Source organism: Octodon degus, unplaced genomic scaffold (genome assembly GCF_000260255.1).
Source record: "Octodon degus isolate 3935 unplaced genomic scaffold, OctDeg1.0 scaffold00210, whole genome shotgun sequence".
Lineage (NCBI taxonomy): Eukaryota > Metazoa > Chordata > Mammalia > Rodentia > Octodontidae > Octodon > Octodon degus.
The window spans coordinates 509,470-522,566 of record NW_004524786.1 but is presented as its reverse complement, the minus strand read 5'-3'; the positions used below and the strand labels follow the sequence as shown (position 1 = coordinate 522,566).

Genomic DNA, 13,097 nt, shown 5'->3' with positions numbered 1-13,097 from the left:
AGACACAGACACAGACACAGACACAGACACAGACACAGACACAGACACAGAAAGACAGAGGGGGAGTGAGGGGGAGGGAGGGAGAGCGAGCGAGCATGAGCGAGGGACCATCTAGAGTCTCAGAGTTGGCTGTAGTCATGCAGGCCAAATGGTTAGAACTTGGGCAGAATTTCACTCTCCCTGGTGCTTTCATGGAATGCCTCACTAGTCACTTAAATCATATGTCTAAAGGATATGTCATCTATAACTCAAGCAACTTTTTCTTTCAAAATTTTACTTAAACAGGTATTGGTTTTTCCCCCAAATCACGAATTAAGTGAAGCTGAAACTATAAAACCATTTACAGGTGAAAATAAGAAATTTATATTCTTTAATTCAGTTGACAAAGACACAGAAATTGCAATAATCTTATAGTCTGTTTATAATCATCTTACCCTAGAGTTGGGAAAGGAGAAAAATAACAAATTAAGTTTTATACAGCAATTGTGATTGGAAAGTCACACTAATAAATCCTTTACAGGTCGTTGGCTTGGGAACCTAATCATTTCATTTCTAATAAAACAAAATTCTGTCTCACTTTTCAAAGCAAAGCACTTAACAACAACAATGGAAAGGCCCACTCCTCTCAGGCAGGTCATAAGGGTAGAGAAACTGTATCTTAATAACAACAAACTTCTTTTAGAAGTAAAGGTCAGAGGGCGGGCCTGATAGCTCAGCGGTCTTGAGCAGAGCAGAGCAGCCAGGCTTCAATCCCCAGAGTGCTGAGTGGGCCCCACCTGCGGGGCACAGTGAGATGGTGACTGAGACTGGGCGTGGTGGCTGCACACCTGTAATCCTAGCACCTGGGAGGCTGAAAACAGGAGAGTACTCTGAGTCCGATCTACGTAGTGAGACGCTGTAGACCCTGTTGAAGGAGGAGGAAGGGGGGAGGAAGAGGGAGGAGGGAGGAGGAGGGAAGAGGGAAGAAAAGGAGGGAGGAGGGGGCAGGATGAGGGGAGAGGGGGGAGAGGAGGAGGAGGAGGAGAAGAGGGGGTGAAGGAGGAGGAGGAGGGGGAGGAGGAGGAGGAATGAAGAAGTGCCCAGAAGGCTGAGCCCTGGAATAAGACGAGGATTTTGAAGGCCCATCTTTTTGCTCGATGGTTCAAGGGTGGCCCTTTGAAACTTGTCCCTTGGCCTTAGCAGGCTACTTCCTTTAACAAACAACTGACACTGACTCTGAAGCCAAGGTCCAAAGGAGGAAATTCACTGTACCTCACCCTTCCAAGGGTTGCCCTGGAGAGGCAGGTAAAACATTATTTTCCCCAGGGTTCCTAGTTACAAAAGAACTTATTTTATTTCTTTGGCAACAGGGTTTCTCTAAGTTGCCCAGGTTGGCCTTAAATTTGCAAATCTGTCTGCTTCAGGCTCCTGAGTAGCTGGGATTATAGGCATGTGTCCCATGAAGAATTAAACCTACATCCTAATGTTTGTTGTGACTTTTTGTTGTTGTTTTTTTTTTGTCTTTCAATATTTCTGGGTAGCATAAACAGATGTGGTTTCTCAGCCCCATAGGATGCCCTCAGGAGCAACTCCCATTCATTCATAGGACCACATTATTGCGGGGCTGGGCCCAGATGTCTACAATGCTTACAGGGTCTCTTGCTGCCTTCCACACAGCTCCCTATTAGAGAGGTTACAGACGCAGAGACGTTAACTGGTGTGTCAGACCCTCACCCACGCAGTGAGCTGTTTTGCCGTTTTCTGATCTCCCCAGGGAGAAAGGTTTCACTGCTTCTTTCTCTGCCCCCTCGTGCCTTCTGGGGATTGAACATGGTATGTCTAGCACTGAACCACATTCTTACACCTTATTTTGAGACGGGTCTCACGAAGTTGTTCATTCTGGCCTTAATCTGTGACCCTCCTGCTTCCATCTCCTGAAGCACAGGTATGTGTCATGATGGCCAGATTTCTTGTCTCTTTGGGGGATCTTTATTTTATTTCCTGTGCCACATTCATTCATTGGTCTACAAACTGTGCAAGTTGATTGTACGCTCTCCCCAGATTTGTAGAACTGAATACCTGCTAGGAGAACTTGGCTGGTGCACGACCTTGCATTTAGGCACTGCCCAGGGTCAGTCAGGTGCACTGCAGACCGAACAGTGTCCCTTGGAGTGTCCCTGGAGTAGCTTCATTGTGTTATAAGACTAGGAAGGAATTGGAAAAGCAAGACGCATCACCCTGCCAACAAAGGATAGAAATAAGCTTAACTTTTGATTCTACTTCTTTCCCCCCGCCCCTTACATCCTCTATAACAGGCAGCAGGAGCTGCTGGGCAGGAGCAATTCCTAGGGGACCACACAGCACAGCCACCACTTCTCACTGTAACATCTCAGCAAGCTATTTCACCACTGTTGCTCAATTTCCTTGAATGTATAGAAAAAAAGGAACTACATCATAGGATCATTGAAAAGATAAAATGAGTATATACTTTTTTATGTATTTAGTACAGGGTCTACACTACACAGATCAGACTCATGGTCAACCTCCTGTTTTCAGCCTCCCCAGCGCTGGATAACAGGCCCAAGCCACCACATCCAGACTCAGTAGCTATCTCAGTGTACCCTGGGGGTGGAGCTGGCAGGGCATGCCTGGGGATCAAACCCAGGTCCCTGAGCCTGCCTGGACTAAGCATGCGCTTTAGTCCACTGAGCTATCTGACCAGCCGAAGAGTATATACTACTGTAGAACAAAGCCTAGCACATGAAGCACTATCATAAGCAATATGTGCTTATAATAATACTTCTTGGTAAAAACTAATCAAAGGAAATGAGGTTTTTAATGGGAATTCAGATACCCAACTGCACTGCCTGCATTTCAATTCTATCTCACATTTGCAGCTAAGTCAAACTTACTAGCCTCAGATTCCTAGTCTTTAAATGAGGGTAATAGTAGCACAAAACATCATAGGACTTCTGCAAGGAGAAGTGACCTGTAATTTAAACTTTCCTTATATTTTTGCTATTCCATGAGAGTTATATTTTTGTTTTAAAATATACGTATCTTTCATACTAGTTGAACACCTCAGCTGACATGCTTATGAAGGTACCAACAAAGCCTCATGGCCAGTTGTGCAGTACCTACTTACAACCTGACTCGCAGGAGTCTGAGGAAGGAGAATTATGCAAGTTTGAGGCAGCAGGGCTACATAGTGAGTACAAGGCTAGGTCAGCCCGACTGCTGGCACAGAAAGACCCTGACCCAAGGAGAAAAAAATGTTGCCAATAAAATCTCAACGCTAGGATAAAAGTACTGATATAAATAAGAATGAAGGACCCAAAAATAAAACAATATAATCCCTCATCTCAAACAAAGTTTGTTTTATTGTTTTGAAATGGGTTAATTTTGTTTTTTAAAAAAGAATACTTTATTTGAAAATAATTCCAAATGTTTAGAAAGTTTTGATACTGAAAATGGCAGAAAAGGGCCAGGGAGATGGCTCAGTGGAATAAGTGCTTCCCTGGCAAGTGCAAGGGCCTGAGTTCAATCCCTGGTTCCAAAAAAAAAGGCACAAAAAGCATCACATACCCTTAACCGGCCTTGTTTATAATTAACATTTCCACCCACTGGCTGCTCACTATCTGTTCTCCCTCTGCCTCTTACCACTCACAGTGGATTTTTAGCCATTCTAATATTGGGCAGCTGCTAGGGAATAAGCTGTGTCACCCTGGCCATCTGCCCCTACACTTTGTGTGCACTTCCCTCAAAGAAGAAGGGACATCTGGTCAGCATGTGGGTGGTCACGTGCTGGAATTGAACCCAGAGTCTCACACACGGTAGCACCCACTCTGCTACAGACCTACGAAGCCCAGCCCTAGATAACTAGTTACCTTCAAATGCAACATGAAAAGCTGTCATAGGTTGGTAAGTAAATCTGCTGTGCTTGTCCACTTTTGTAGCTGAAATAAAACAATGATTTCTTTGTCTAAATTCAAGGCAACCACTTTAGGTAGCACTCATCAACCAGTCTTGAGCTAACAAAGTGAGCAGAGCACAGTACTCTTGTGTGTTGTGGACGGCCCTTGCATGGACCTCAGCACAAATGCATACAACCAAGAGAAATCGAAACTCGTTTGCACTTTTTTATTGAACACTTTGATACAAGGGGATTTCTTTAAAGATATATTGTACTACTCTGTTCTCTTGACTTAATGGTCCATTGGAAAACTAAAATATGGCAAAACCTTCCTTAAAATAAATAACAGATGGTAAGGATAGTATGAAAACATTCATGTACCTTCATATATTGCTGTGGGTATTGCTTTATAATTGCAAAAAATCGTGATTAAAAAAATGTCAGCTAAAATTTTAGAGTAATTAAATTAACATGGCTGCCAAATAGGTACAATAATATCCTACACCTAGACAGGGATTCACCTATATGTTATTAAGAGAATACTTTTTAAAATCCAATATGTTAATTTAAAAATGGTTTTTAAGGTCACTGCAGGCAGAGAATAAATCAACTCAGATTCTGAAGGCAGTCTGCACAAAGCTTGAATCTGAGTTCCATCATTACTAAACTGTATATTCTTGAACAAGACATTTAAGCTCTCCACCTCACAACTGTCACTCTCATGACGTACACTGCGGGAGTGATGCCATTATGACCCTTGGAGTCGGGTGAGGGCTGGCAAGAAACAAACCCAGGTTGGGTGTGTAGCTCAAGTACGAAGCACCTGCCCTGCATGTGGAAGCCCCTGGGTTCATCCCACACTTTGGGGAAAAAGAAAACCTTGTAATCAGTACAGTGCCTAATGCATATAGTAAACACCCAATGATACGTGTTACTAGTAAGTGGTGAGGTCTAACATAACATGTTTCCATAAGATTGTAAATCACACCAATTCAAATTAAACTTTAATTCCTAGCATTCCCATTTTCTATATCTTAAGAAATTCTATATCCTCAAGAAAATAGAAAGGGGCTGGGGAGATGGCTCAGTAGAATAAGTGCTTCCCTGGCAAGTACAAGGGCCTGAGTTCAATCCCTGAGTCCGCCAAAAAAAAAAAAAAAAAAAAAAAAGAAAGAAAGAAAGAAAAGAAAATAGAAAGAACTAGCATTCCCATTTTCTATACCCTTAAGAAATTTAGAATAGAAAACATCAGCTAAATCATGTTTATTTGAATCTATTAACATACATATAAAACAAGTCCAGCATTATGAGTTTTGAGCCTGAATTTTGTCCTATTTTTTCCCCTCTACTATGACTATCCACTCAGCAAATATTCAGTGGCAATTAAGGTTAACAATATGTAATAAAAAATACAAAGAGAAAGAACACTGGGGAATTAGTTGATGCTGAAAATATGCAGAGAATGTGCTGCTTCAAGCATGCCTATCACTGGCTAAATCACCCAATTATTAACCTCATGATATTCCTGCCTAGCATCTAGTGTTGCTGAATCATTACTCAATAAATACCGAGAAATCACTCTCAAAACTTAGCCATTTAAAGCAGGGAGTTGTGGGTAGGAGAGTCTTCATATAAATAAAGTTTACAAATGTTAGCCACTTAAAGCCTGCTGTGATGGTGGCAGAAAATGGTGACTAATGGATGACTGACAAGGCGATGACGACTCTGTAGTCAGGAACAGACTAATGTGCGCAGGGGGTGAGTTCCACATCCCAAGAGATGAGCACAAAAGCCCCAACCCTATGAACTAGGAAGTGCAGAGGGCAAATATGGGCTTGGAAAGTCATATTAGAAAAGGGCGACGCGTAAGGGAGAAGCAGGGCTGATCTAGATGGAAGGCCTTAAAGAAAAGATCAAGACAGGCAAGTTATGATGTCAGGCTCACGGATCACGATGAGGAAAAACAGTGGCGTCCCAGGAAGCAGGAGCCTGGTCACAAACTGACAGGTAGCAGAGTAGGCTGGCCTGGCTGTCCACACCCAAAGGTTCTGGACTCAACATAATGCTATCAAGGGCCAGTGACACACACAAAGATGGCAGTGATTCAAAGCATGCCACACAGGCTCTGGAAAGTGGCTCAAGGGTGACACTGCTCCTTTCTGGGGATGTTTTGCCAGTTACATATGCCGTTTTGCTTAACTAAACCAGCCAGTAAGATAAGTGACCATAAAATATGATGGCTTCAAATAATGACTTGTAGATTTATCTGACTGGAATCACACTCAGTGGTCAGGGTGTCTGACCCGGAGCCTCCCTAAATAAGGAACATTTTCTTCATTGGGAAATTGGCATAAAGGTAACTTAATCCTTGAAAACACTGCTAAGTGGATTAAAAGAAATGAGATTGAAGTGTCTGCAGGGTTACTGTGTCTTTTATTATTCATTAATTTTTAATGTTATTACTGATTTTCAAATTATGAACTGTTATGTCAGGTGGACCCCTCTGACCCCATACCTGATATGAAATGACAGCAATACTTACCCCTGACATTGTCTGTAGACTCCCAGAATGACTCTTGAACAGCGCTTGACCTCTGTTAGCACAGAGGGATAAAGGACAGTTCAGAGTAAAATTAAACCTTAAATTCAAAATGTCTATATAACCCTACAGGAAAAGGACTGATAAAATACTCAAGATAGGAAAAAGAAATATAGAGGGAAATAAGCAGACTGTCAGCAGAAGTCTCTGACAGACGGGAGTGGCAACATCTATACAGTGACCAAAGGCAGGAAAGCATCAGGTTTAGTATTAATAAAACATATACTGAGGAAATAGTTTTATGCCTTTGGCAAGAATGGGGTTAATAAAGCACCCAAGATGAGACAAACGTATTCCTGGGACAGTCCTGAAGCCAGCACCTCCCTGTGAGCCCTGTGCAGCCCACGTTGCTGCGTGTCTGGCAGAGTGTGCTGACCTGGGCACAGCACAGCAAGACTGGAACTTCCTACCAGAAACCTCTCTCTTTCACTGCAGGAAATAAGCACAGTTAGTTCCATGGCGATGGCTTCTATGAAGGAAACGGTCCTGGTCACCTTCCTGCTTCCTTTCAAGGTCTCAGCAATCATGGACACAAAACTCTCTTTAGTTACCTAATCTCAGAACCTTTAACTCCAAATTATATTGAAACAAAAAAGTACTAAGTCTAATTCCTTGATTTTTAAGGGGGCACGGAACTCTTTGTCTGGACTGTCGTGAGACTTCATGAAAAACAACATCTTACACTGTACATGGTGAAACTGGAAAACATGCAGGAGAAGTAGCAGCAAGCACAGAGGAAAATCCCTTGTCATATCAAATCTTGTGTTAATACTGTTTCTGTTAGCACAGCACTGAGCATTATAAAAAATATGAAAATGAACCAAAAGCCTAAGAATTTGCCACTATCCCATGAATCTGCTTTGTTGTTGAAACACACATAACACAGGGTATTTTTAGCAGTATTGTATTTAAAGTTACTCTTTGCCATATATGGCAGTATTTTGCAGGATATGAAATCCTATGCCACTATAGGAATCATTCACTTCTTTGTTCTAATTCTTGGCCTAAGGATGGCTGTAGTTACTCCTTTCTGGAGGAGAGGCTGGGGTGCTGCCCTGTCCAGGATGACCCTCTCCACATCTCTCAGAAAGCACAGGCTAGCCAGTTTAACGGTTCACACCTCTCTGGCCCCGCCCCTCAGGCCCGCCCTAGTCTCTGGCCCCGCCCCTCAAGCCACTCGTTGCTCCTCCCACCGCGTCTGCCCCATAACTTACATGAGGCTTTGGAGGGGACAACTAGACATAAACCATAACAATGGTCAATGGGAAGCCACAGCAAAGCGGGCAAGTTTGATAGAGAAAAAGGGAAAACGCAGGCATACTAGTGGACCACTGAGTCCAGACCACAGGGAAAGGGAAAGAAAGAGGTGAGAACTGAGAGAGAGACATTTTTAGTGTATCAGAGGCATTAAGCATCTGTGATTGAACAGAAAAGAGAGAGGACGCGAGAGGGAAATGGACTGGAGCCCGGATCCTTGGGTGTCTATGTACTGCAGGTAAGGCTAGTAGTAGAGGTGACATAACCGATCCCGACAGAGATGCAGATACATCATGGCTGAGTACCTGGTCTGCAGCAGGAGTCCCCCCAATGAAGAACTATTACTATTCTTAGTCACAGGCTTTGCAAAGGGAACGTGATCCTTGTAATTTTTGACACTACTTACTTTTCTGAGAAGACAATGACTGAAAACGTTATGAATGTCCTTTATCTGATCAGTCTGAACACATGCTTACAGAATTCTAGTTTATGAAGTACAAGCAGAAGTAATTCTCAGTGATAAACACAACCTGAGCACAGAAATGGACATTTCAGGAGATAAAATATTTTCCACAACGGGTTCTTTATCTTGGACTCTTGCCCATGCATGTTGCCAGCTCCACTTATGCATACCATGTAGAGTAGGCCCATTTCAGGCAGGCACTGTACAACACTGTGCTTAAGAGAAAATAGCAGGTACAAAAGATCCCAGAAGTGATGCACAACCGCACTCAGAATAATGAGCAATGCTGAATGTTAGCAGACAAATGCTCAGCAGTGTGAATATGGCACCTCTATAAATAAAGACCAGGGTCATCTATGTTCACCATGTCAAATTTCAGCAGTCTTATAGATCAAACATGCTTAACGCCTTTGTAAATTCCTTCAAGTCAGTGGTGGATACTCTTAAACAGGCCACGATGGTCTCAGTGTCAGGGACAGCCCTGGTCAACAGAGCATTCAACCACGGACAGCTCAGATTTCCTCTCCTCTTTCAGGGGTCTTGGCTCGGACTGAATGGTGAGCTCCTGAGAGCAGAGCCCAGAGAAGTGGAAGGACAGGCAGAGCAGTGCTAAGCTCCCAGCAACCCAGTGCTGTGGAAGAGGGATCTGCCTCTGGACAGCAGCCACACGGCACGTGACAAGTCCCGCCAGGTAGTGCATTTATCTTCAAGGGAAAGCTGGCCATTCCAAAGCAACAGTCTAAAATGTTGTCACACCGACTAGGACAAGCAGTCAAACAACCAGAGGCTATCAGTGCAGGAGGCACAGTGATGCAGACTGTAATTAGGAGGCTGTGGGCATGGGATGCCTGCTCCTCCTACCCAGGGCCTGCACAGCCTCCTCTGGGCCCCCGGCGTGCCTGCCAGCAGTCAGTAAAGTCCTCACCAGCCACCTATTGGCTGTCCCAATGCGAGCCACTAAGTTGCCTTTTCTTCTGACATTTAATGCACGGAAGTTTCTCTCAAGGGCTAAGTGACCAAGAAAAACAATATTTAACAACTTTTTTCATTTGTTTATTCATTTAGCAAATATTAGCCATCAGTCCAGGGACCAGGCTAGTTGTGGACTGGTCACTAAGGCAGATACAGCACCTGATTCACCAACCGAGACCCTCACAGGACAAGCAGACAAGCAGCAGGGAGGGTAGCGGGCCCACCCTAGCAGGGAAGGCTGTACTTGAAGAGAAGACTGAGGAGTGGTCCTGCAGAAAGGGGGAAGCAGAGGGAGGGGATACCCAGCCTCGGGCGGCTCAATGTGCTAAGGGTAGAAAAAGTCCACATGGCTGCAGCAGTGGGGGAAAGGGGTCGGCAACATGAATGGGATTAAGGTGAGGGACGCACAAACGCTAACTGGATGATTCTGAAGAACAGAAGTGAGCTGTGTAGTCCAGGCTGACTTCAAACTTGCAGCAATCCTCCTGTCTCAGCTTCCTGAGTGCTGGGATTATAGGTATGTGCCATCACACTTAACTTAAAGGTGATTTTTCATAGGGGTATCAATATGGGAAGTGACATAAATGTAAAATATACAAAAATTACAAAAAACTACAAAATTAGATAATAACATTAGGAATTTGAATAATCATTAGAATTAACATTCTACAATGCATATCAGTGAATTACTTGAAAATTATAGACATGATACGAATCTTTAAGGTATACCTTACATCATTCCCATATTCAAGACATAAAATGTTATCATTTTGTATTGCTAAGACCATAAACTCAGCAATCAAAGTAAGAAATTCTTTTTATCTTCACTATCAAGGGCCTCTTTTTACAACACTCTGATTATTAATTATGTCTAGTGTGGGAGTTAAGAGAGACCAACTTTAACCCCGACAGGGCTCCTTGCTAAGCTCCTCACCCTCGAAGGCTGTCTCCTCTGATGAGATCCCCTAAAATGGGCGTGTGTAACCAAGGGAGATAGCAGTTGAGCTAGTACTACATTTTCCTCTTTCCTGAGGAGTCAATCAGACCCAGAGAGGTATAGTAAAGCGCCTCTTTCCCCAGCTTGGCCAAGTGTCATCATCCATCGTATGCATGATGGTTGCATCATATGCAGGGAGGCTGTGACTTTCCCCAGGCCACAGAGCTAGCAGAACATTCTAGATTCCATACCGGGACTTTTGACTCATTCTACATCTGTTATTTTTTCTCTTATCATTTTTTGGCAGTTATTTTCTGCAATAAACGTAATTAAATTCCTTCTAAGATGAATTTTTTTTCAATGTGGAAAAAAGAGTTCTTGAATAAAGGAGAAAAAAGCAAAGTGAAGAATAATAATAACAAACAAAACCAGCTCTGTATATACATGTTAAGATGGTGAATTATACAGTATGTGAACTATATCTCAATAAAGCTGTTAAAAAAATGGCAGGGGGTGAGAAGAGAGCAAAGTGGTAGTTAAAAGTAGTAAGATTTGAGGACATTAAGAGTTTCACTGCTTCATTCTCTCATCTGTAAAACAAGACTGCTGTTAGCTGCACTATCTTTGTCAAGTAACAAAGATTCAACTGATTTCCAAGTGATGAAGCCCATCATGATTCATATGACAGATGATGAACCTTGGCCAAGCTGGGGAAAGAGGCGCTTTACTAAACCCTCATTTCAGAAGACCCACAAACCTCCAAAAGTGGCAAGAAGCTTCGCCCCAGCAGCGACACCAGCTCAGGAGGCTGCCCCTTCCCAAAACACACTTCAGCTACAGCAAGAGTTCCAGAAGCTCGGGCTGCGGGCAACTTGGCTCCTGGCAGCACAGGTACAGCATTAGCAAGATGACCCATTCTCCAGAGCCAGGGCTTCCTGTCCTGCACTCACCACACTGGCTGCGAGCTCTGCCTCACCAGTCACCTTTGCCAAAGGGTCAAACAGACATCCAGAGTGGTCCACGCCTGTAACAGAACCCGAAGTCTCCTCGCGCTACACTGACCTCAAAGCATTTTCTTCCCATTTTACAAGAAAGTATAAAGTGAAATATTATTCATGTTCTCTTTCAACGGAGCCACCATTTCCAAGTTCCCGATTTAATAGTTTCACACCAACTATCAAAACTAAATACTTTATGCAACCAAGGGAAAACATGATTTTTTAAATACTACTTTGAAAGACTGAGGCAATTTTTGCCCCAATTTCTGCAGAGCGGCAAGCCTAAAATCAAGCCATCTAGCTCCGAGTCAGGTCCAACAAGTCAGTGGAAAAAACAAACGGGAAAACATGCCAACATATAACCATGGTAACACCACGGAAGCATCAAGAAATGGTATGTTCACTTGCTTCACCCCATCTCTCAAACTGGAATGTAAGTGGGAAAAAAACCGCACGCAGAACAATCGTGAGCCTGCAGTTGCTGGGTACTGCGTCCAGCCAGCTGCACTGCAGACCTTGCTCACAACGGGCAAGAGGATCTTGCGTTCCGCTTACTGCTTGTTCTATTTTCTCATCTGCATAATGGGTGTTAAAGAACTCCACCTTCAAATAACAAATTCCACGTAATAAATCCAAGATCAAAGCCAGGCATGGAGGCACTTACCTGCTGTAATCTTAGCATTTAAGAAGCTGAAGCAAGAAGACTGTGGTGAATCCAAGGCCAGTCCAGCTACAGAATGAGGACAACCCCAGCCTAAACTGCACAGTGAGGCCCTGTCTAACACATAACCAACCAACCAAAGGAACAAAAACCAGGATCGTTCTTTCCTCATCAAACCATCCCGCGTTACTTCCAAGATTTGTATGCTGTGATTGGCCTGCAGGGAACATGGTATGGTAGAGTACAGTGATAACTCACTGTAATCAGGAATCTTGCTTTCTCGGATTTGGTCTTAGCTATTGAGTCCTGTCTGAGGAAACCATATTTCAAATAATCTTGATTCATGAATTTACAAATTGGGCAGAAGGCAGGAGAAGCATGGAGAGGCCCTTGAGGTACGTGCTTCACAGACAGCCAGTGAGGACCAACTGCCTCTACACAGGGAAGTCAAGGGGTCTCTCGCCTGGTGCAGTCCATGAGCAGTAGTGATGTCAACACTGATGGGAGCCTTGCCAACCTGGCCAGGCCCTCACAAATACCACAGGTGCCTCATCCTGTGCCCTGCCCATAAGAGTTCCAAGAGGCCAGGAATACTGTACACCATCCCTGCTAAGTTGAAACACAGCTTATAAAGAGTCATCTGCCTACTGCAAATTCACAAGTGGAAGAGCCATACTAAAATGTAGCACACCATGACATGGCTCTGTTTGTCCACTGCCAACTGCAATTTGCAAGACTTCTGGCATCATCAAGTAGACAAGTCGAATAATCCAAAGACAGATGCTGAGCTCTTCCGTGACCCCAACACTTTACACACACAAAGTAGCAGGATGCAAGCCTGGTTACTCACAAGGCACAGCATGGCGATAAAGGTTGTCCCTTATGGTCTGCTGGAGTTCATGATCTGGAGACCCTTTCTGGAACCGTTGACTGAGAAAATGTCGCAGGTCCTTGTTGAGCCTTCCTCCTGCAGAAAGTACATAATGCAGACAAGACATCAACAATGAGGTTTCCTGGAGATGAGCAGCCTGGGAAGCACACTAGAAAGCCACCCACAGAAGCTCTCTAGTCCAGTCCCATGGTGCTCCGCAGGATGTGCTTGGGATTCTTTCTGCAGAGAAAAGCAAGCAAAAGGCAGCACAGAACAGGGTCCTATGTCACAGGAACTGGGATGCCTGAAGGCAACTAGGCTATTACATTTAAAATAGGTGACACTCATAGATACTACCACTGGGAAAGTAAATGGTTTAACTCTCAAGAAAGACAGTCCAGCAATAACTGTCAAATTATATATTATTCTTTCATCAGGGACTCAATT

General features: G+C 43.7%; 1 protein-coding gene across 15 annotated transcripts in view; it reads right to left on the bottom strand.

Moving 5' to 3' along the window:
- Magi1 (membrane associated guanylate kinase, WW and PDZ domain containing 1) overlaps nucleotides 1-13,097 on the bottom strand; it is a 660,109-nt gene that overhangs the window by 226,304 nt on the left and 420,708 nt on the right. For all 15 annotated transcript variants that reach the window (XM_023705000.1, XM_023705008.1, XM_023704998.1 and 12 more), the window contains exon 2: nucleotides 12,630-12,746. In XM_023705000.1, the coding sequence (XP_023560768.1) occupies nucleotides 12,630-12,746 (117 nt within the window). The remainder of the gene's footprint in view (nucleotides 1-12,629; nucleotides 12,747-13,097) is intronic.